General features: G+C 37.9%; 1 protein-coding gene across 1 annotated transcript in view; it reads left to right on the top strand.

Annotated features, from left to right (window-relative positions):
* The window catches only part of LOC128019909 (citramalyl-CoA lyase, mitochondrial), a 62,381-nt gene extending 42,423 nt beyond the window's left edge, over positions 1–19,958 (top strand). Inside the window, exons 3-8 of the mRNA XM_052606257.1 lie at positions 7,137–7,325; positions 12,221–12,322; positions 12,906–12,999; positions 13,237–13,404; positions 17,985–18,109; positions 19,055–19,958. Coding sequence (XP_052462217.1) covers positions 7,137–7,325; positions 12,221–12,322; positions 12,906–12,999; positions 13,237–13,404; positions 17,985–18,109; positions 19,055–19,150 — 774 coding nt within the window. The 3' untranslated portion in view covers positions 19,151–19,958. The remainder of the gene's footprint in view (positions 1–7,136; positions 7,326–12,220; positions 12,323–12,905; positions 13,000–13,236; positions 13,405–17,984; positions 18,110–19,054) is intronic.
* Positions 19,959–23,585: the final 3,627 nt, after the last annotated feature.

Below are 23,585 nucleotides of genomic sequence, written 5' to 3' on the forward strand. Positions count from 1 at the left end.
AATATTTTTTGAATAATGTTTGAGATGTGTTTTGGCATACAATTAAAAGATATTTAGAAAGAACTATCAAAAAAATAAGCAACAAAAAAGGTCATAAAATCCATACTTCGGATTTGATGCAACAACCAATTCAGTTTGACATCACTGCCGTGTCATGAGGTCCCAGGAGTGTATAAGCACAAATACAAATGAGAGCCACAGAGGGTAAACTCTTCCTGTAATTTTAATGTTCATGCTTTGTAAAGACTAATGACACACACCTGGCTTCTGTGAATCCTGTGGAAGGAGCCAGAGAAGTCAACATAAGCCATAATATCTCACTCACAATTTGCAGCTACAACATAAAGATCTTTCTTCACGTTTTCAACGGGAAACGGATTCATGTCAAACATAGCTGCTGCATTATATGCAACCAGACACTTGTATGTTATGCCTGATGCACGTAACTAAGATGAGTCATGAGATATGTTTTAAGAGTTTGCTGTGTTTTAGTGATATCTGCTTGATCTGGGGGGATTTCTCGGTCTCACAGTATGATCCATTTTTAAGAGAGGTGTTAAAGACTGGTTTCATTCAGGATAAATGGATACATGTGTTCTGTGCAGAACAATAACACATGATTAGAGATAGGCTTCATTAAGAATATGTTTCAACAAAATTACATAAGACTATGCGTCTTTTTATGTTAATTCATTTAGGATCTATTATACAGCATCACACACTGACTTTTATAATGCACAGAGATAATTTAAGCCTTTTATAACATATTAATACATAATACATATTATGTTAACCAATTTTTATCTAGCAAAGTAAATCGATCCAATTTAGTAGTGGTAGTAGTTTTTCATGTTTTTGATTTGATCTTGATTTTTTTTTATACAGTATTGTTCAAAATAATAGCAGTACAATGTGACTAACCAGAATAATCAAGGTTTTTCGTATATTTTTTTATTGTTACGTGGCAAACAAGTTACCAGTAGGTTCAGTAGATTCTCAGAAAACAAATGAGACCCAGCATTCATGATATGCACGCTCTTAAGGCTGTGCAATTGGGCAATTAGTTGAATTAGTTGAAAGGGGTGTGTTCAAAAAAATAGCAGTGTGGCATTCAATCACTGAGGTCATCAATTTTGTGAAGAAACAGGTGTGAATCAGGTGGCCCCTATTTAAGGATGAAGCCAACACTTGTTGAACATGCATTTGAAAGCTGAGGAAAATGGGTTGTTCAATACATTGTTCAGAAGAACAGCGTACTTTGATTAAAAAGTTGATTAGAGAGAGGAAAACCTATAAAGAGGTGCAAAAAATGATAGGCTGTTCAGCTAAAATGATCTCCAATGCCTTAAAATGGAGAGCAAAACCAGAGAGACGTGGAAGAAAACGGAAGACAACCATCAAAATGGATAGAAGAATAACCAGAATGGCAAAGGCTCAGCCAATGATCACCTCCAGGATGATCAAAGACAGTCTGGAGTTACCTGTAAGTACTGTGACAGTTAGAAGACGTCTGTGTGAAGCTAATCTATTTTCAAGAATCCCCCGCAAAGTCCCTCTGTTAAAAAAAAAGGCATGTGCAGAAGAGGTTACAATTTGCCAAAGAACACATCAACTGGCCTAAAGAGAAATGGAGGAACATTTTGTGGACTGATGAGAGTAAAATTGTTCTTTTTGGGTCCAAGGGCCACAGGCAGTTTGTGAGACGACCCCCAAACTCTGAATTCAAGCCACAGTACACAGTGAAGACAGTGAAGCATGGAGGTGCAAGCATCATGATATGGGCATGTTTCTCCTACTATGGTGTTGGGCCTATTTATCGCATACCAGGGATCATGGATCAGTTTGCATATGTTAAAATACTTGAAGAGGTCATGTTGCCCTATGCTGAAGAGGACATGCCCTTGAAATGGTTGTTTCAACAAGACAATGACCCAAAACACACTAGTAAACGGGCAAAGTCTTGGTTCCAAACCAACAAAATTAATGTTATGGAGTGGCCAGCCCAATCTCCAGACCTTAATCCAATTGAGAACTTGTGGGGTGATATCAAAAATGCTGTTTCTGAAGCAAAACCAAGAAATGTGAATGAATTGTGGAATGTTGTTAAAGAATCATGGAGTGGAATAACAGCTGAGAGGTGCCACAAGTTGGTTGACTCCATGCCACACAGATGTCAAGCAGTTTTAAAAAACTGTGGTCATACAACTAAATATTAGTTTAGTGATTCACAGGATTGCTAAATCCCAGAAAAATTTTTTTTTTTGTACAAAATAGTTTTGAGTTTGTACAGTCAAAGGTAGACACTGCTATTTTTTTGAACACACCCCTTTCAACTAATTCAACTAATTGCCCAATTGCACAGCCTTAAGAGCGTGCATATCATGAATGCTGGGTCTTGTTTGTTTTCTGACAATCTACTGAACCTACTGGTAACTTGTTTGCCACGTAGCAATAAAAAATATACTAAAAACCTTGATTATTCTGGTTAGTCACATTGTACTGCTATTATTTTGAACAATACTGTATAATAATATTTTGTTTTTCATTTTCATTTTACATTTAGTTTAGGTTTTAGCAATTTTTCCATGTGTTTTTGTCCCTTTTTGGTTTTATAGTCTATAGTTTTACTTCAGTTCTACTATAGTTTTAGTTACTTTAGTACATCAAGCTAAACTATATATATATAATTTTGTGTTAGTTAGCATTTAGCAAGTAAATAATTTTTTTTTTTTTTTTTTTTTTTTATGGGTATTATAGTTAGTTTTTAATTTAGTTTTAGTTAACTGTAATAACCCCTCTGTGATTGACTGTGTCTTATAGCAAGTTGCTATTATTATTATTAATAGTTTTTCTTTGCTTCACATGGCAAACTTGACACAGAAAAGTGACTTTGTTATAAAGCTCTGTCTCTGGCAGCAGGTGTGAACAACCCTAATGGCCAACAATCCTTGTACCCCATATACTCAATATAATGCCACTTTAAAAAAATAAAATAAATAAATAAATAAAAAAAAACACAGCCTTTGCTTTTGTAAGTTTCTAGCAAATAATCTGCTCCCTTGAAGGAGGGTTAAAAATATAATATAATATAATATAATATAATATAATATAATATATATTATTTTATAAGGGAAAATAAAACATTCATATAATATTTAGTTTGAGCTCATGAAGTTGGCAGATAATTTAAGGACCTTTGTTGTACAGTTTGACATTTGTTGTGGGGTGGGGGGGGGGTTAAGCCATTTGGTGCCTTATTTGTGGAAAGTGTCATATCTGGGTTACTCATATTAGTGCAACACAGCTAGAAAAACTTATCCAATCATATTCAGCTTTAAAAAGTTACAAAGACCTTTATTTTGCACTGTTTAGTGTTTTTTTGTGTATGTTTGAATAGTATAAAATAATCCTCTCAAGAGTTGCTACCTATACAACTTTGATACAGTACAAAACCCTGAGAAAAACTGAGCTTTGTCATTTCCCTAGAGGCACAGAGATCATTTTGTTCCCACTCTCATCACAGACTTCCTTCAGCGCTTCAGTAGCAGAAGAGACTCTCACATGCAGCCTGCATCACAAGGCTACACTGTCGGCAGTGGCACATAGTTAAGAATTATTTGTTTAGGTTGAAGTTTTCACTGGCACAGCTATCAGATGTGTAGATTGTATTGCTTAAAGGCAGGTTATGATAACAGACATTTCAAGTACTTTGAGAACAGAAATAAATAGCGCCCTTGAACAGTAGCATCCATAGTTAACTGTGAATACCAGATGTTGAATGTGGCCCAATGTCCCATCTGAACGCTCCATTACCTTAACCTCTCTTAATCTTCATGGGAGTCTCCATTGCGGCCCAACATATCACAAAACGCTGAGTTTTGAAGAAAAGCACATATTGTCCTCCTCTCATTATCAAATTACAAACGTCTGTTTTGATTGGCGGAGCCAGTCAGTAAAATGTAAGTTGCCCAAGCAGCACTCTGAAGTAGTAACAGATCATTCCTCAGCCTCACAGTGTGAGGAGAAGTGGTGGTTTTCCAGAGACTGAGAGAATCTAGCGGTGAGCCTTGAGGGACAGGCTTCCCTCTCATGCGGAACCGGACAAATGCAGAATCAGATGCTGGATCTGTTAGTCATTCATCTGGAATAGAGCTCCAGATGCCCGGTGTGTCACCTGTCAGACCATGTCCATGAGACATTGTTTGCTTAGAATACACATCTAGGGAATCAAAGTCGCCATCTCTCACGGCTCATTACTGGAAATATCACGGCCAGTTACAATGAAAAAAAAAAATAATTTACAAAAGTGAGAATTGTTAAATAGAAAAATAGAAAATTGAGTTTCTTTGTGTTCCCCCTCTCACGTTTCTTGCTCCCATTACCAATATTGCAAATGTATAAGAAAATAAGAAAACATGATTAGACACTGAATAATCCAAATGCTTATCAATTTCTTGGCATATTGAACAGTTGGAGTCCAGATTTACTAAAAATGCGAAGGATCTGGCCTTTTTTTAAATGAGACATCAGTGTCTACAAACGTTAAAGTCTGTCTTTAAAGAGTGTTTTGTGGACGTGCTGTCATGATACTGTGTTGAGCTTTAATGATGGACTTTGATGGAAAGAATCAAACCTGTGATTCTCCTGGTCACTCTGTGGGATCCTGGGAGATTGGGGAAGAGTCTTTTGAAGCAACTAGTTGGACAGGTTTCCATTAAGTAAAACATTTCAGCTTTCAAAGTACTTTTAATTCTGGCTCGGAATGGCTGGGTCCCCTCAGGAGCCCGAGATCTTCTTGAGAACTTTCTTTCTGTCAGTTCACTGTGAGGGGAGATTAGTGAAACATAGAAATTCAAATGTTTTGCTGTCAGGAATATCAGTTCAAAGCAACACATAGTTATAAAAAGCAGATACTCGCATGGCATGAAGGTTTGATATAACATTACACAATTCAGTGGTTATTTCATACTGATTGGTCCATTTATAGCTACGCTGTCATCTTTAGACTGATATAGGAGCTTTTTGATGTTGATTTGTTACTCAAAGCCTTGTGTTTTTGCTCAAGAGTGAAGGTTGATATTAGCCATTGGTTCGCCAGTGTCTAAGACACTGGATCAGTCTTGGATTATACTGGAGGATTCAAACTGGATCCACCATAGAAGCCTTACAAATGCTGAGTTATAACTTCATAAAACCTCGGCCCTCCTAATATTACCACTGTGATCTCCAAATATATAATAGGATTTTAAGCGTACACATGACTTCCTATTGAGGATCACTTAGTTGTTAATTTTGCTATTCAGCAACTCCTACCATAAACCGTAAACTGAGGACCACAATGTCAGTTTAGATTCGAGTGTCTAGATTGTGTGTTGGATTTCAACTCTGCAGATGTTGTATAGATGATTTAATAGCTCTGGGCTTGTGTACACTTTCAATTTTGTTATAAAAATGTTGGACAGTGTTGTTATTTTAGATCTAGGTTGAGGGAATTTGAATCCAGTCTGGTTGTGATTACCAGTTCAAAAGAAAGGTTTTATAGTCCAAGCTCGGCTTTAAAGAGGGTTACAGATTTAGACTAGAGATTTACCATCTTTGCATGAGCAATACTGATAATTTTATTTTATTTAGTTTTTTTCTTTATATCTGATAGCTGACATGCAGAACCCTTTTGTTATTATTATTTTTTTTTTTTTCTGTTTGTGCTTTTTGACACAATATGTTATACCTGGATCGCAGTTAGACAATAACACACACTTGTGAGGTTATACATTTGTGAGGTTATACATTTTATTAATGATCATTTTAATAATAACAACAAAAGTAACCATTCTTATTACAATATATTGATAAAATAACAGATCATAAAAGACATCCAATACATTTAAGCCTTTCCTTCTATTCGTTATCTCTAAAGTTTAATTAAATGCCATGTATTTGGCTGGTTTATGCCCATTATGGTCTGGGCTAGGTGCAGTGGTTGAGTCCATCCTTTAGCATTTTAAACGAGTAGTTCAGCTAAAAATGAGCATTCTGTCATTATTTACTTGTCTGTCAACAACAACTTAGGAATTAAAAAGAAAAAATCACTTTTCCATACATTAAAAACTATACCACTGAGCAACCCATTTTTGGGTAGAGGTGCCAGTGGACTTTGTGAAGATGACATAGGCAAAGTAGTTCCTCATTCAAGTTAAATTAACCCCTGAGCCTTGGCCTCCCTCCTCTCTTTCTCTTGGGCTTTCTCATCCCTCTTCTGATCTAACCTGACAACTCCTGAGCTACTGTTTCCTTCTCTTGCTTAACTGAGACCAGATTTGCCTTCAGATGGAGTGCTGTGTTCAGACCAGTGGAAACCTCTGCATTGGGCTGCATCTGGTTTGAATCTCCTGGCGTGTGCTGCTGTTGTCACAGTTAGGCTCTGGAACGTGGCTTTAACTTTGATTCTTCCTCCCTCCACTTCCTTTGGTCATGTGTCTGTGGTGTTTGTATGGAAGACATGTGTGCAAGGCTTTTCACTTTATGGCCTTTGGTGAATCCGCTGTAGTGAGGTTGATCCCTTTCTCTATATCTTTCTCCGCACTGTAATCCCAGGCGCCAACCACCACTTCCCCTGTAAATTTACATAGCGTCCGCTCTTCTAAACTGATGCATCTTTATCTTTTTACAAGTGCACCCAATGCCCAGTTCAAACGATAGGTCCCATGTTGCATTTTTATAGCTTGTAGTTTTCCATATATAACATAATATTTATTATGCAACCTAATATTTATTACACATATATTTATAACAAATGTCCTCCTGTTATTAGGTAAACACAACTCAATGTCCAGTAGTAAAAAAAAAAAGCAAACAATAATCCCTGTCTAACCTTCTTTCGCTCACTTTTCCACATTTGATACCAACAAGCCTGTGTTCTTGGTCAAATAGAGAGTTTGAATTATGTAACACATCCACTCAGGTTTTATTTTTTTTTGTTTTGTTTTTTTTGGTGGAAGGAGTGGCGGGGGGGGGTTGCAATCTTTATCACTGAATACTGCATAAACAGTTGGGTCTTTCATTTTGTGGTGGAGCATGCTTTGGGACATTTCCATTCTTTAATAGCAGCTGTGTTTTGTTGTTTTTTTTTTTTACAGGATGCAGCTCGGAAAACTATCCCAAAGATGTTGGCAGAGCTGGATCTGGGGCGTACGGAGAAGTGTGTGCGGGTGAACTCGGTGTCCAGCGGCCTGGCTGAAGCTGACATGGAGGTGATTCTGCAGGCAGACGTGCTTCCCACAGCACTCATGCTGCCAAAGGTGGAGGATACAGGAGAGGTGCAGTGGGTGAGTGAGTGAGCCTTTTAGCATGTTAAACAAGTAGTTCACCTAAAAATGAGCATTCTGTCATTATTTACTATTTCTCCTTTAAAATACAAAAAAAAAAGAGATTAATATCACTTAAATATCACTTTTCCATACATATAACCTATACAGTGAGCAGCCAAGACTAAAAAAGTAGTCATTCAACTCATGCCATTCAATATACAATTTTCAGTTGTACACATCTATTCAAAAGTGTAGGGTCAGTATGATTTTTTTTTTTAAAGAAATTAATCATTTAATTCAGCAGGGATGCAATAAATTGATAAAAAGTTACAGTAAAGACATTTATAATGTTAAAAAATTAAATATATATTATATGCTGTTGTTAAACTTTCTATTCATTAAAAAAATCTAAAAAAAAAAAAAAAAAAAAATGTTTGACGGTTTCCAACATTGGTAGTAATTAGAAACAGCACATTTTTTGAGCAGGAAATTTGCCTATTAGAATGATTTCAGCCTATTAGAAAATTCAGCTTTGCCCATCAGAAAAATAAATTACACTTTAAAGTATATTTAAAATAGAAAACCGTATATTTTAAATTGTAATGACCTTTCATAATATTACAGTTTTTACTGTATTTTTGATCAAACAAAATCAGTGTCGATGAGAATAAGAGACTTCTGTCAAACTTTTAAACAGTAGTGTTTTCCTCCAAAATTTTATCAGTACATTTGTAAATGTTGAATTGTGCATTGAGGACTCAGATGTTTCCATATGATTGTGATTTTATTATAGGTAATGCGCCATTCATAATAATTTAATCCCACAAGTTGAAGTCTATGCTCTGTCTAATGTGAAAAATGAGACACTAAAAATACCTTGAGTGTACTCTTGCATTTTCCATCCTTTGAAAAGAACACAACACCCTCTGAACTCACAGAGTAAGACAAAACCACAGGCCCTTTCAACGCAATAATAACAATCTTTTCTATTAGTCTGTACAGAGGGCTTGATCCCTGTAGCCAGGCCCGGGGAGAAATGGGGCTGTATATCTTGGCATCAGCTCAAGAAAGCCATTTTAAAACTAGCTACACAAGGCAGATGTCACAAAGTACTTCTTTACCCTGGAAACACAGGGCCTCTTCAATAAACCTATACTTGGGATTATTTAGGTCTGGCATTGTTCAAATACACGTAGGTGGACAATTTAACCACTCATATAGATCTCATTATCAGATTGTTGGTCAGTCAGCCAGTCAGTGACATTACAGATGGTCTCAAATCTAGCAGACATGAACAAAAAGCCACAAAACACTATTTTCTCCTGATCACCTCCATGTATGTGTGTGTGTGTGTGTGTGTGTGTGTGTGTTGCAAGAGGTGTTGAAGATTCTTCTAGACATCTGTTCGTCCATCAAAGCAGGGCTTCCTCTGCCAGGCGGCCCCAGGAGGCCCCTGGTGGCCCCCAGCATAGCCAATACACCAGCCCCCAAATCCCTCCAGCTCTTTTCCCCCAACCAACCAGCCAACCCAGCCCAAATCTGCAGTATTCAGCTACTCTGCATGACCACTGAAAAGACCTGAAAGAATCCACAATGTCTTAACTAGCTAGATGAAGGGAGGGAGGGACGTTGAGAGATGGGAGGGGGTCCCTGGTCTGTTGCTCACAGTTAGCTTAGACTAGAAGGAAATTTTTAACTAGCAGTTTTAATTAGTGCTCATATATTTCCCAGGCCGCTCGATGTTTCCTCACTTTTTAATTGCTGACAGGTGTTCATATTTTTGTCTCTAATTCTTGTTCACTGCCATTTTGTCTATTACTTTATTGCTTTCCTCTGAATTTGTTTTCTATATATATAATTGTATATAATCTATATATAAATGGGAAAAAAAGATGTATTACTTGACTATATTGTTTCAGGAATTCTCTCTACTCTCTAATCTACTCTCACCCACATCAAAAATAAACCCATTTTCAAAGTAAAATGACCTACACCATCAACCATTCACTACCCACTTAGGCACTCAAAATCAATACAACCTCTACACAAACATCACATTTGGTAATACAGTGTGTGTGAGTGCATTTAAAAATGCACATATATGTAGTGGGGTTTAGAACATGCTCTCTGCATGCTTTGCACACGGTTGAGCTCATAGCCGCAGCAGGATACGGGAGATTGTGAGCGGAGAGGAAGTCATGTAGCACTGACCTGACATGGGCCCACTGCTTTGAAAGTGGCGTGAGACAAACATGAAAGGAGAAGGCGTTTCTCTCTTTCTCTTTTTCTCCTTTTTGCTGTCTTTAAAAGCTCTGGTGATTGGACAGTTTGGATATGTTGTCATACTTGGATATACAGAATCCTTACCAGGACTGACCATGGTCATGTAGTTTCTGTAAAAATGCTGTAGTTATTGCAGCTTTTGTTGCTGCTTGACAGATATCCTCAAAGAAACAACAAATCTGTTCAATACGCAATATGTACAAAAAATAGCCATTTCCAGTTAATTCCTCTCAGAGGGACCATGGATGTGTTCCACTATTGGTGTGTTTCTTTGTGCAGTCTGACATGGCAACATTGGGCGGAACTGCTTTATTTTTTTAATGTCAAGTCATTTGCAAGTTAAATAACAACATAGTAAACTGTTGAAAACGGCAGCATTTTGGTGTCATTACGAAGTTGGTATTTATTTATATGTGCTTGCTAATCCAGTGGTGTTAATATATGTTTTACTGTGGAATGAATGAGGGAGCATCAAGTCACAATGGAGCTTGTAAAAGTTGAAGTGCTACTTTAAAATCACTGTAAAATAAACCCCAGCTATCAAATGCTATTGTGTACTGTAGCATTAAATATCTCTGTTATCCCTTGTGTGTTTCTGACTGTGATGATCAGTCAGCGAGTGTCTAATCCAACTCACAACACAGTCATACCACTAAAAGCCTGATTATCTCTCTCCTCCTTCTCTTCTTCTCGTCCCGGTGGCCGACCCTAAATCCCTCTGTTGTTTATTTTCTTCCCTTTCTTCACGTAGATGAGCAGAGGAACCTCCAGACTGATTTGTTGCTAAAAGATGGACTTTCTTGTTTCCTTTTGTGTGAAAATCTTCTACTCTCCCTTTCTGTCCTCTCTCTGTGTGCTTGTTTGACTGACAAGGCTTATTGGACTATAACAGGCGTAACTCTTCCCCCACCCCCTCCTTTTGTCCGCAGACAATTCTCCCACAGATTCGGAGCCGTGTGCATTCTCTGGTCGCCACACTACTGAGTCCTGAAAGGAACCAGCTCGAGTTCTGTCCCTCCCCGTCCACTCCCAATTCAAAACCCATACCCCCCACCCCTCCACCACCACCACACGGTGAAATGAGCACTTCAGCAGGCCGGAAACATTTAATCTGGCTCTCTTTTGAAGAGAATTAATTGAAACTTATCCACTTGCCGCCTTTTTCGCTCTAGTGGCTCCAAAATCTGGATCATGGTGGATGGGGCCGCCGTGGCACTTATGCCGAGAAGTGTGGGTTTTGGCAAGCTGCCTATAGGGACTGGAAAAGCTTGTTACCTGAGAGCGGTATTAGAATTTGTGCAAGTATGGTTCAATGTTGAGTCCCCCTCCGAGATGTGTAAATATTGAAAAGGTAGATCAATCCTGAAACTTCGGCACAGTAAAAGCATACCTTTCGTTTGTTGTCACTCGTCAGTGTCCTAATGGCGCCTCTCTGAGAAAGGCGTGTGACAGGGCAGAGCTTTTAGCTACATAAATGCTTACGTTTAGTTAGTTATTTTGCACAAAAATCTGGGGCTGTCGGAGAGGGCAATGTGGAGACTGAAAAAAGAGATGGTGAGGAAATGGAAGGGCCGCCAAGCCCTTCCCTCTCCCTCCCTTTTCTCCATTCGAGGGGAATATTATGCTAAGCCGTTGGCGTTTTTATGTTGCCATAGCAGCATTACTCCTGCAGGGTTGTGACCTCAGATGATTACAGTACAAAGCTTATTGGGTCTTGAAAACCCCTTTGAAGATGAAAAGTCTTTGATGGTTTATATTTATGCAAATCTCTCAGATATGATTTATCCTACTGAGATTGAATGGGGAGATGATTAAAATTCCCCCATTAGAAAAAAATCCGTCAATGAAGGCATATTTTTTGAGCTAATAAAACAAGTGTGTGTGGGATATTTTGGCCTTTATTTGGAAAACTAGCCTTGACGTACCTGAGGTTATTTCAGAATAGGGGCACAGGGAATAACACTTTTCTGCTTTGAGTTTTTCCTCCTCTTCCCTTCCTTTCACTTCCCCACTCCTTTTATTTTTTATTTAATTTTTTTTTGTACCGGCTTTAAGGGAAAATATCTGACAGAGGGAGCTTTTGTGTGTTTCCAGATGATAGATTTTGGAATTTGGGCAACCCCACTGGCAGTCCACGGCTAGCTGTGAACTGGTCTGTTGGAAAAAATCGGAATGCTTTGGTCTTCAAAGCACCAAACTTCATTTTAAAGCTTTCTTAGGTAAGCTCAAACATTAGCAGGAAAATGAATAGCGTGGAGAAGTGTCGTATCACACGTCGCAAGTCTCACGAGTCTGTCCGCCGGGGGAAGCCGAAGCTCTGCATAAAACTGAAATGAAATGCGCTCCCAGACGGCTCAAATCTCATCCTTTCCTTTTTCATATTCAGTGCTCCTTTCTTTGTAAATCCAGACTGGAACCTGTAGTATATCTCAAGGGCCTCTAAGAAACAGGAGACTGTGTGAATCCTGTCAAGTTTTTGAAGTAATATTTCTTTTTTCTTCAAAACCCTGAGTCAGAAGTTTTTTTTTTAAATTTAATTAGGCATGGCATTTGAGTAATGTTGTCTCTTTAATCTAGATTTAAAGTGTTGTTTTTGACTGTGTGTGTGTGGGGGGGTGTGTCCATTTCAGTTTGTTGACAGGTTCCAGCGAAACTTAAAAGGCAGAGAGCTTGAGGAACCCATCCGCCTGGTCACCTTTGTGGAAACTGCTGTGGGTCTGCTGAATTTTAAGGTAAATAGCAACTTTATAATTTGAATGAGAAAATATAAAATTGAACCATCTGAGAAAAATTTTTTGTCCTCTTATAAAACATGCAGCTCCTTTTTTCCTCTGTTGTGCTGGCTAGACAGAATCCCAGAGCCAAGACAGGGAAATATTGCATAGTCACAGCAAGAACTGAAATTAATTTGGAACTCATCAAAAGCATTCAAGCAATTCCATCTGCTCCGTGCCTGACACGGTCATATCACATTCCAGACTGTCTCTCACTAGTCCTGCTTCTGGGGTTAGTTACAGCCTTGGACGGTCTTCACAGATTTCCCCATTCACGGGGACAGAGATGGGCCATTAATTGTGTGTGTGTGTTTGTTTGAGTGTGTGTAACTTTTTTTATATATAGTTCCATTGTTTTCCATTTCTAAACACAATATAAAGAACAAAGGCATGGACATCGATTAAGGGAGTTTGGGGGAAAATTAGAGTCGTCTAACTGGGTGACTTGATGGACTGCCAAAGTACACATGCATGGACACACACACACACTCTCTCTCTCTCTCTCTCTCGCACATCTCTTCATTTTCAATTTCTCTCGAAGGCAGTGTGTGAAGCACTTCGAGATCTTGGGCCCAAGGCAGGTCTTCATCATGACGGAGTTGTCTTCGGGTCAGATGACTTCTGTGCCAGCATAGGTCTGCTATCTTTTTATTTCACTATTTATACACATTTTTATTTTACATTCACTTATTTGTTGAATGACAGTACCACAAATAATACAATTTCTTTTAATTGACTAATGAAAAATATGCATTTTTATGATAATATGTCATTAATATCCCTTCAAACTGCAAATTGTTATCTCATATATGATGCTTGAGTTTAATAATTTTTGGGTAAAAATCAGATGTTGGATCTCTTTTAACCTGCAGGAGCCACACGCACTAAAGATGCTAAAGAACTCCTGTATGCTCGACAAAAAGTGGTGGTCACCACCAAAGCTTTCGGTCTCCAGGCGATCGATCTTGTTTATATTGACTATCAGGATGTGGAAGGACTGAGGCAGCAGGCCAGAGAGGGCGCACTTATGGGCTTCACTGGTATGCTGACTGCAAAGTCAAATCATCTTTCATTTCTGTTCAATTACTGTATCACATCCTGGCCTGGTCTTCCTTAAACAAAAGGCTCTTTTGGACTCGGATGATTTAGGATCTCAGTAAAAATGCATGCACTTACATATGTATGATTGCAGGTAGAGCATGTACTGGCTTAAACTGAAGAAAATTGATGCACAGCAAAACATGTTGAACAGAGCACTAATAATTGGCTGAAGAGATTTACTTGTAATATAATATTGTAGTTTTAAAGAAATATTCTTGGTTAAATACAGGTGGAAAGCAACAACTTGCTGCTGTTGCTAGAGCACTAATTGTATTTAACCTGCAAAATTTCTCACAAAAATGTATGTACAAAATTAATTACATTCCACAATTATAAATATAATTAAATTTGATTAATTGTATATATGGGTTAGTGGTTAGTGGTTAGAGATTAGTGAGGGTTTTTTGTGTATTTTTTAGCATTTCTCTCCCTACAATTTGAACATCTCTACTTCTCATCTGCCTTATTAGTGTGACATCATTGTTATATTTAAGAATTTTCAGCTTTTTATATATATATATATATATATATATATATATATATATATATATATATATTATATTTAGAATTTTTGTATGCTGTCCATATTGCATTGATTTTTTTATTTATTCCTTGAGCTTTTAATAACATACTACGTATATGAAACTTCAAAGAAAGTTACCAGTTATGTTTAGCAGTGTATGCATGTGTGCATGTTTCTTTATGCATCTGTGTCTGTGTATCCATTACTTACAAGTGTGTTTATGGGAGATAGACGTATGTTCACTGCTCAGCGCTCTGTGGGTTTGTAGCCAGGCAACGTGTGTGTGTGTGTGTGTGTGTGTGTGTGTGTGTGTGTGTGTGTGTGTGTGTGTGTGTGTGTGTGTGTGTGTGTGTGTGTGTGTGTGTGTGTGTGTGTGTGTGTGTGTGAATGAGTCCTGGTGAGCGGGTAACTGGCCACGGGAGGCCAGACACAGCCCTCCTCTGAGCCTCTGTTAATGAATATGTAATTGCTGTTTGCAGAATACACACTGTTCTCCCTGCACATCTCTGTATACACTAGCACTGCCATTCCTCCAGAACACAGCACAAAGCTAAAGATCATTCTCTTTGGTCCTGTCTTCTTTTTTTTACATCAAAGATCATCAATAATTCCATCTAGTATGTTTAATCACTAGGTTTAATTTACAACTGCATTTTATTATCATTTAATAATGATAGAATTGCAACTCGGGTAAAAACCAAAACAAAAAACAAAGCCATTTCATACAGAAACTATTTTAGGAGCATTTATTTGATTAATTAAAAGGCATTTACAACCATTATAAAATAAATTACCAAGATAACCATAGTATCTTCAAATTACCATGATATTATTACTAATGTAAAATAATAATCAATTATTATTGGATCACCTTCAAACTATGTAAAAGGCTTTCAGAATCTTTCTGACACTTTTTGCTTTCTTTTTGAAGATAGAAATTGCTTCTACAGTGCACTAAATTAAAATTAAAGTTAAAATTAAAATTAAATAAGCATGTGATCCAACTAAATTATTTACTTATTATAATTATTTTTTTTCGGTTTGTGGCATCCCAGGTTATCTATGGGGGTGCCACTGCAAGGTTGTATTTCCCCAGCAGCCAGCCCGTGGGTTGGTCGTGCCGTGTTGCAGCCCATCAGCCGGGCGCTCTGTTCAGCAGCCTGTCATTAGGCAGGTGGGATCGGGTTTGATGACTCTCTTCTGCCTCTCGTGCGAGTCTGAATTGGAGCGGCTCCTCATGTAGCATGCGCTGAGCTTACCACCGTTCTGATTGCCACTGCTAGTCTGAGGTCCCTGTGTCGAGAGGCCTACAGAAACACAGTTTACAGTTTACACCCTCAGTGTGAAGTGTGTGTGTGTGTGTGTGTGAATGGGTGAGATTTTGTTTGTAGGCAATTGAAATTGCATGCAGATAAATATAGGTTAGGCATTTTTTTTTTGTAAACAAATCTATCACTATATTAATGCAAATACTGCAAATAGAGTCTCAGAATGCTTTTTATAAATGAAATTGTTAGTTGAAATCACATTTTTTATTTTGAAAACGTATTTATGTATTATTAAAAAATATATATTGGGAAATGTTTCTGATTTTAATGTTTTAAAATTTAAATCCGAACATTTTATTTAATGAGCTCTTAGATTTTGAATACTTTATTCAGGCATTTTATTCATCATAAAAATACTTTTTAAATATTTTTCTTAAAGTAAATATATTCCTATAATAATTGGGCAAAATACTACAACAGAAACATATTCATCAACAGACAAGCAGTTAAATTTGCTACAAAACAAAAATGCCAAAAAATTACAAATTAACAGTAAGTTTTATTTTCTCCTCTTTTATGTATAACTGCACACAATTGTGTCTTAAGCATTATTTCCCTGAATTGCTCATCTGTGATTTGACCTTGACCCATATTTATTTCTTTAGGAGGACTTTTAGTTAACTATATGGTGTTGTGTTATGAATAACAAAAAAAAATGGTTGGTCTCTTCAGTATTTTTTCCAGTATATTAATTTAGGTGTCAAAATAAAATGGTCCTTTTTAATTTTATTCAGTATTCAGTTTATCACTTTTCTCTGCCTTTTTGATAGATTCAGTCCATCTATGTGAGATTTTGAGAATCATCTGACAGTGGCACTCAGCTAAATGGTAGTGAGCCAACCAGACGTAGCCAAACCAGATGGCACCTCCTGATTGGCCAGCTGGCATTGGGGAGCATTAATGATGCACAGCAACCGTCCAATAGCAGCGCTGTGTAAGGGCTCACCACGCCCACTTTGTTCACTTTGTCACTAGACGGCTCAGAACAGACAGCTCCTGAACAGGTGGCAGTCTGGGGAAGAGGCATATTTTGTTGATGTGAGGGAACGACCCCCTGCCAGTCTTTTCTGGGATGGGCATCACAAACATGGACCTTGAGCCTCAGCTTTAGGGTGTTGATCCAACAGGCCGTCTCCTCCAGAGCAGCAGAGGGACAATACACACACACTGGTGATTTTTCCGTCTGCAGCGCTGTTGGCTCAATAATTAACACAGTCACCAAGCTGGTTTGCTTTATTTACATTGAAGTGCATGCTTAGCTGTCATTGGTTAACCCGACGCCCCATTCACTCCCAGCTGCATCATCAGATTGTCGTATCTTGCAGCCTTTGGCTTCGACAATGTGTAAAAGATGCAGAAAGTAACACCTGTGCTGTTGCAAGACTGTGTTAACATATGACTGACATTACGCTGCAATATGTAACATTGTGTGCTAAATTATGTGGGAACTCAATGGATAACACATGGCAGGGGCTGTTTCAGAGGGGTTAACTGGGGTAAGAGCCACAGATGGAGCTAATGGTTTTCTCATGTATTAAATTCTATGGCTGTCAGCTAGCTACCTTTCCGTAATTCTTTTAAGAGACAAGCTGAAGCAAATCATAAGAGATATTTCTCATCACCCAGAGGTTTGAACACGTCTTGAATATTATGGTCCATTCCTGGACAGATGGTATTTTTGAGAATAAGGTTTCTGCCATCATGACCATAATCCGTATTAGTTTCTTATCTGATGCTGTAAAGCATGGAGGAAAAAGAAATATTTAAAAATGGCATCCACATCATTTTAGAACAGACTTGCATAATTAATAATAATAATAATAATAATAATAATAATAATGATTATTATTATTATTTTGTATCATGTATTATTGTATTTATCAGTATAAATGTTAATATGAATAAAATAATACACTAATAGTAATGATGATAATATTAGTTAATATAAAATTGGGTTTAAAAATCGATGGTAGTTAGATTACTGATGATTTGATGTTCATCTGTTTTTCACCCCAGCATTGGATCATTAACACACATAGCTGAACTTATGAGAGGCATCAGTTGCTGTCCATGACATCTATATCTTTGTGTATCTTTGTATGAAGTGTGTTGAGGTGTCTGCGTGTGTGTGGCTCTCATACAGGCTTGTAATAAAAGCAGCAAGTCAAGTCTCACAGAGGCTGCCTCAGATTGGAGTGTAACTAAGCGTGCAGTGAAGTTTCAGAGTTCAACGGGGCATGAGGCAAAAATCGGGATGACACCCATAATTCATAGCATCCTCTGTCCCTGCTGTGTCCCTTAAATTCATTCTTGGTCAGGGAGCTGTACTGGAGGAAGAGGAGCAAATACCCGCCAGGGCCTTTGTTTCTCTGGGGCAAAGCCCTTTAAACGTGGAGGAATAATCTGAGATTATTTTTTTTTTATTTTTTTTACAGAATTTTAGTTGTAAAATTTTTGGCTTGTACATGTTATGATCGGTGGTTTTAAAACAAAGTTACTGAAGTATGGGTGTTTAACCATTCAAAAATATTTAATCTTTATCTTTATTTACTTTTACTGAGACATGGCCAGTTAAATGTGTTTTTTCTCTTTGGAATATTTATGTATTTATTTATTTATTTGTGTGTTGTTAGGGATCGATTTATTTGTTTATTGCACTTCTTTCCAGGAAAACAAGTGATTCATCCCAACCAGATCAAGGTTGTTCAAGATGAATTTGCCCCCAGTCCAGAGAAGATCAAGTGGGCCACAGAGCTGATCGCTGCTTTCGAGGAGCATCAGAAGTTGGGAAAGGTACATGTTGAGTAGTTCCTGAGTTTCCACAGAGATCTGTGTAGCATCAAGGTGTCCTCCATGACGCAAACTGCACTGTAGCTTTTGTCTGAGAAAATCAAATGAGGGGTTGAATATTATAGTTCCTAATTTAGTGCATCATTGAGTCCTGTGTTTTCTGCTCGGTAGGGCTGCGCGTGTCTGAGATGTGCTAGTAATGTACAATCTGCCAGTAATTCCTACGCTAAGAATGGCCTGGGGGTGTCAGCGACTCTCTCCCTATTCGGCTCTTTGGTCACAAACTGAGATTCCAGGACACAGTTGCTCAATTTATTTTGTGTCGTCTTGTATATTTCTATGCCCTCTTGCAGAATCCTCACAGATTTATTACAGAAAATGTTTGCAAAGCTCCCACCTGAGGTTTTACTGCCTCTCAACATGTCATTTTTAGACACTCTTATCACCATTACATTACATTTACATTTACATATTTAGTTTCTTTGATGCATATGTCATGTAATTATTGAAACACTTTCTTCTTAAGAGGTTAAGAAGCACAGTAGGAATATCCATTATGCAAAAAAATGACTTCCAGCTCTAATTCCTGCATCTGTCAAGAATATTTCAATTTTCATTCTCATGATTCTTAGGCTTTTTTAACTCATTGGCAAATTCCCAACCAACTTGAATAAAACCGCAAATTATTTATTCACTACATACCAATAACAAAAACATTTAAATAAATACTTCCCTTACAAAAAAAAAAAGAATTCTAAATGTATTACATACACAAGCTCTCTCCTCCCTCTCCTCTTTTCTTGATTTTCTCTAGGGAATTAATGAATAAACATCCTATTCTTCTTTGTAGTGTCATAGATGCTTTGCAGCTATGTAGCAGGATATGTTCTTCTAGACAATATCTGCCTTTATTTTTATTCAGCCATTGTTCTGTTCTCTTCTCTTCAGGGGGCTTTCACCTTTCATGGCAGTATGATTGACATGCCATCTCTGAAGCAGGCTCAGAACATTGTCACGATGGCTTCAACTGTTCAGGGAAAGTGAGCCAAACCTGAGTTCCTCAGACATCAACATTTGCACCATGCTGGCTGTGCTGTGCACTTCACATCAAGAGCCAAGAACGACCTGTGCATTTGTTTAACCAGCAACAGCGATGATGTTTTAGTTGATGTGTTGATTATGTTATCTTCTGAAATTCCTGGTGCATTATCATCTTATGCATTAGTTTGCATTTGTTTGTGTGTGTGTGTGTGTCATGCCCGCCCCCTGCCTAACTGGTTTCAGGGCAGATGATTGGCCATAGTAAAGGTTGTGCGTGCCCAACGAAAGGGCAAACAAACAGAGCTGCCCTGCCGTCGAGCTTCCATTCAGCCTGAAGGCTCCTCCAGGCCTCGGAACATCAAAGCACTATTTGCCAAGAAACCGGTGCAAATTTACTAAAACCAACATTGAGAGAATGAGCCTGTGAGCCCGCTCTAAATTGCAGGCCTTTGTTTCAAAGGGTCTCAGCAAGGCAGTTTGTTCTTCAGGACAAGGCTTGAATGTATCTGCAGCCTGGCGTAAGCTCTACGCGGTGTGCCACACGCTCACTCGTAAACACGTACACAAAGAGCTCCACGAGGGCCGTTCTATGTAAATATCAGCAGTTTTCCATGGCTTTGTTTCCCAGTCAGTGGTTCCCATCTCTCCATCCAGCGTCGAAGTCACCATTAACATGGCCAAGTGCTCAAAAGATGTGCCGCTGTTGTCCATTTCACCAGTGTTCCTCACACACACTTTGTCAAGAATCCCTCTTTTGAAATAAAGCTCCAGGATGTCATTCCCAATGAATGACCTTCCTTTCCACCCTTGAGGGCGTTGTTGTTGTTTTTTATGTTGTGATTGTCATGAATCCATCCCACAGTAGGCTATACTCCTGGTCCTTACTGCTGGTCTCCCACGAGCTGATGACATATTTTGGCAGAAATGTCTGGGGTGGATTTGTCTGGGATGGGGGTGGGGGGAATGGTTGATGGTTCAGTTGGTCACTATGGTAATAGAGGCTTCTGCGTAAAGTGGAACCGAATGTGGCGTGATCAATAGTGTCTGTAGCGAGCAACTCGGCCCGAGCTCTTTGCCAGCCTCGGGATGCAGACACAAAGATGGAAACCTCTGCTGTGAGCAGCCTGGCATCCAGCCCACACCTCTCTGCCGCCCCCTCTCCCATGCTCTCTGCCCTTTGCACTCATTTATTTTTCATTTTCTTTAGAATCGTCTATTTGGATTTATGTCAGACAAGCCCTTGTATGTGCTCTTTAAGCATGTCTTCAAGATTCTCAATCAGAGCCTGAGACCATGGGTTAGTAGGTTAATAAGCTGAGATTCATCTAGAGCCATCCTGCATTTAGTTAGACATTTATTTATTTTTTACATTTGCTTGTATTTTGTTTAAACACAATTTATAGGAACAGAAATATTGAGCTATTTTACATATATAATTAGTATTTTGTTTTGTGTTCTGCAGAAGAAATAAAGTCATACAAGTTGGGATGGTGAGTAAATAAAGACTTTTGGGGGGGGGGGGGGGGTGTCCCTTTAACAGCCCATGCACACAAAAGATCTTAGACAATTACCTCTGAACCTCAGTCACCTAAGCCTTTGGAAAATAAGTGAGATTAGATTAGACTATTTGATTGTCGATTGATATGAAACTAAAGCTTTTTTGACTGTCCCCCACTTTGTGGGTTTTTGTGCCTTTAAAGCGTCTTAGTAATAACTTTTTGGTGAAGTGAAATTATTTTCAGCAATGCAGTTAAGCCTGATCCATGCACTAAATGCACCATTCATTTTATTATGTTGAAACTGATCTGTGTAACCAAAGATTAATGGTTTAATAGAGGTGCGGACACCGCTCCATAGATCAACGAAATGCTACTTCCTCCCACTTCTTTGTCATTTTTCATGACATTTCTATTATGCATGTAAGTTGACATAATCTTTTCAGTTCACAAGGCGGAATTATTTAAATACATTTACTAGTATTCCCAAAGAGAGTACAATACAATTAACACGAATAGGACCTTACCTAATCTTGACAGCACTCAATTAGGCTTGAAACACAGTCCTGATGGTTATGTGCTGAGATTGCTCTCATAAATTATCTGATATCAACCCAGCAGAGAAAATGAATGTATGCAAAGTGCTTTCAGAGGAAAATTAAAAGGAAACGTTTTACATATTTTTCATTAATCTCAATGGGACCCGTGTGGCAGGGAGGATTTTGCTCGCCTAATTTCTCGCCAAAGGATCTCCCAATAATGACTTCATTGTTTTACTAGACAATATATGACAAACTCATTTCAACAAAGATAATTCCCCTGCAATAAAAATAATCGTTTACAACAAGAGCAGGCAGGAACCATTTTGGAAATAATATGTAATTGAAATGAAATAGAATGTATTGGGTGTAATGAGTGAAAACTGAACACTAGTAAAATGTCTGGCGTTTTTTGCACTTAGGTTACGTGACTTTTGAATTTGTTGGAACATCATTAACAGAGAATAACATAAACCACTGGAAAATGACGCAAATGCCTAGATTTCAGTGACTTTTAAGATTAATAAAAAAATATGTATGCCTTTAGCTCTTTAGAGAAAGTATTAACAAAATACTAAAATTCAAATTGTTATTACTTCTGGGACTTTAACTTTCTTAACACTACCTTGGGGATGATTATAATAATAGTAGCCTTAATAATGGGTGTAAATTATGCCCGCGTTTTTGTTGTCATGGCTGCATTTTATCCATTTAAACGTCTTTTAAAACAGTTTTAAATATCTGTGAAAACTTTATTTTATTCCTTAAATTATTCGAGATAGACCTAAACCTACAAAGAGAGAGCGAGAGAGAGAACAAAATGGTATAATTCTTGTCTCATCACTTATTTTTATGTTTTATTTTGCTTTATTTTAGATGCAATGCAACGTGTTAAAAATATAGTGGGTCATTTAATTACATTAATTTAATTTACATTTAACCTATTTTAGGCTAGATATATAAACTAGGGACAGTCAGAACTCTTGTTTTTATGTTGTGTAATTGTTCTGGTGCAACCTTACACGATCAACAAGGCGCGTGGGGAAAAAAGAACAGTTATTTTTGGACAGTACACACTTGTGACGTCAAGAGGTCAGAACAGAACAAACAAAAGAAAAAAAGTCATCTTATTGAACGCACAGGCCTTCATTGGGTGAAAAAAGAACTCTTGTTTTATACAGCGCACCCACTGATGTCACATTTTCAGTAATGTTCCATATTTTCTGATTAGCCATTCCATATTTTTGAAGCAGTTCTTAATGTTGTGGTGTTCTTTGGCCAGAATACTGAATGTGTGCCTGAGTGAAGGATAGTTATCTCTGAAAAACCGGAGACTTTGAGCTGACTCTTAATTTGAAATGGAGACAGATCAAAGGACAGACCCCGCTAAACCTCCTCTGGTCTTTGTCTGCGGTTGCCATGGCTTCAAGTCGAGGGGCCACGTAAATCAGACTCGTTACAGCGCGACAACAAAAGTCTCCAAAACTTTTTTTAATTTTTAGCTGACTTGACCCCATTAATTTTTATTCATGAAATTTCATCTTAAGAAAATAAATACAATTTAAAAAAAAAAAAAAAAAAAAAAAAAAAGGTTATTTGAGCATTATTGTCTGTTACTTGATACATTTATTTAATATATTGAAATGCATAATATTTCATATGGAGGTGGTAATGATAATAATAATAATTTACCATGAACTGTTCTCGTTTTTAATGGAGATGAATTACTTTATTCATTATTAAACGAAAATTTAAAAAGGATTGCCGTTTTTAACCAGTAGCTATCATTTTTAAATCTTATGTTATTAACATCTTCATCGTCAGGGTTATAGAGCAGATGTGATTTCCACCTCACTGTACGAACAGCCCATGGGTGGATTCCCCAATTATAAGCCCATGGCAGCCCCCTTTCAAATTGACTTTTCCTTCTGTTGTGACAAAATGGTGCAATTGTCGCGTAGCCTCCAGGATAATCAGAGCATCATGGTTTTATGTATATTATGGCGGCTGACTCATTATCACACATGAATTAGAGAGAAATTAAAACAATTCTGCTATATCTTTCATGGATGCGATAAAACAGATAGGCTTTTGAGTGCTGTGAGCTTGCTGTGTGACTTGACTGCTTGGCGCAGCTTGTACCATCTCACCCACTGGCTTTCTGATGAAAGAAGAACAGAACTTTAAGAAGTGTGCCGCCGGATGCTGTCAAAATTGGGGGCAGGAAGAGAAAGGCTGTTCATAAAGGCGACATTTATTGCTTCTTGGCTGTTAGGACTTTTGCGGTTGAACCCCCCGTTGCAGATCCAGACAGACGAGTCGAGAGGAATATATGATCTGTACGCTCATATAGGCCTATCGCCTATCTGTACTTGCATGAAGTTATAATGAGTAACAGGTGCA

This window comes from Carassius gibelio, chromosome A9 (genome assembly GCF_023724105.1).
Source record: "Carassius gibelio isolate Cgi1373 ecotype wild population from Czech Republic chromosome A9, carGib1.2-hapl.c, whole genome shotgun sequence".
Taxonomy (NCBI): Eukaryota; Metazoa; Chordata; class Actinopteri; order Cypriniformes; family Cyprinidae; genus Carassius; species Carassius gibelio.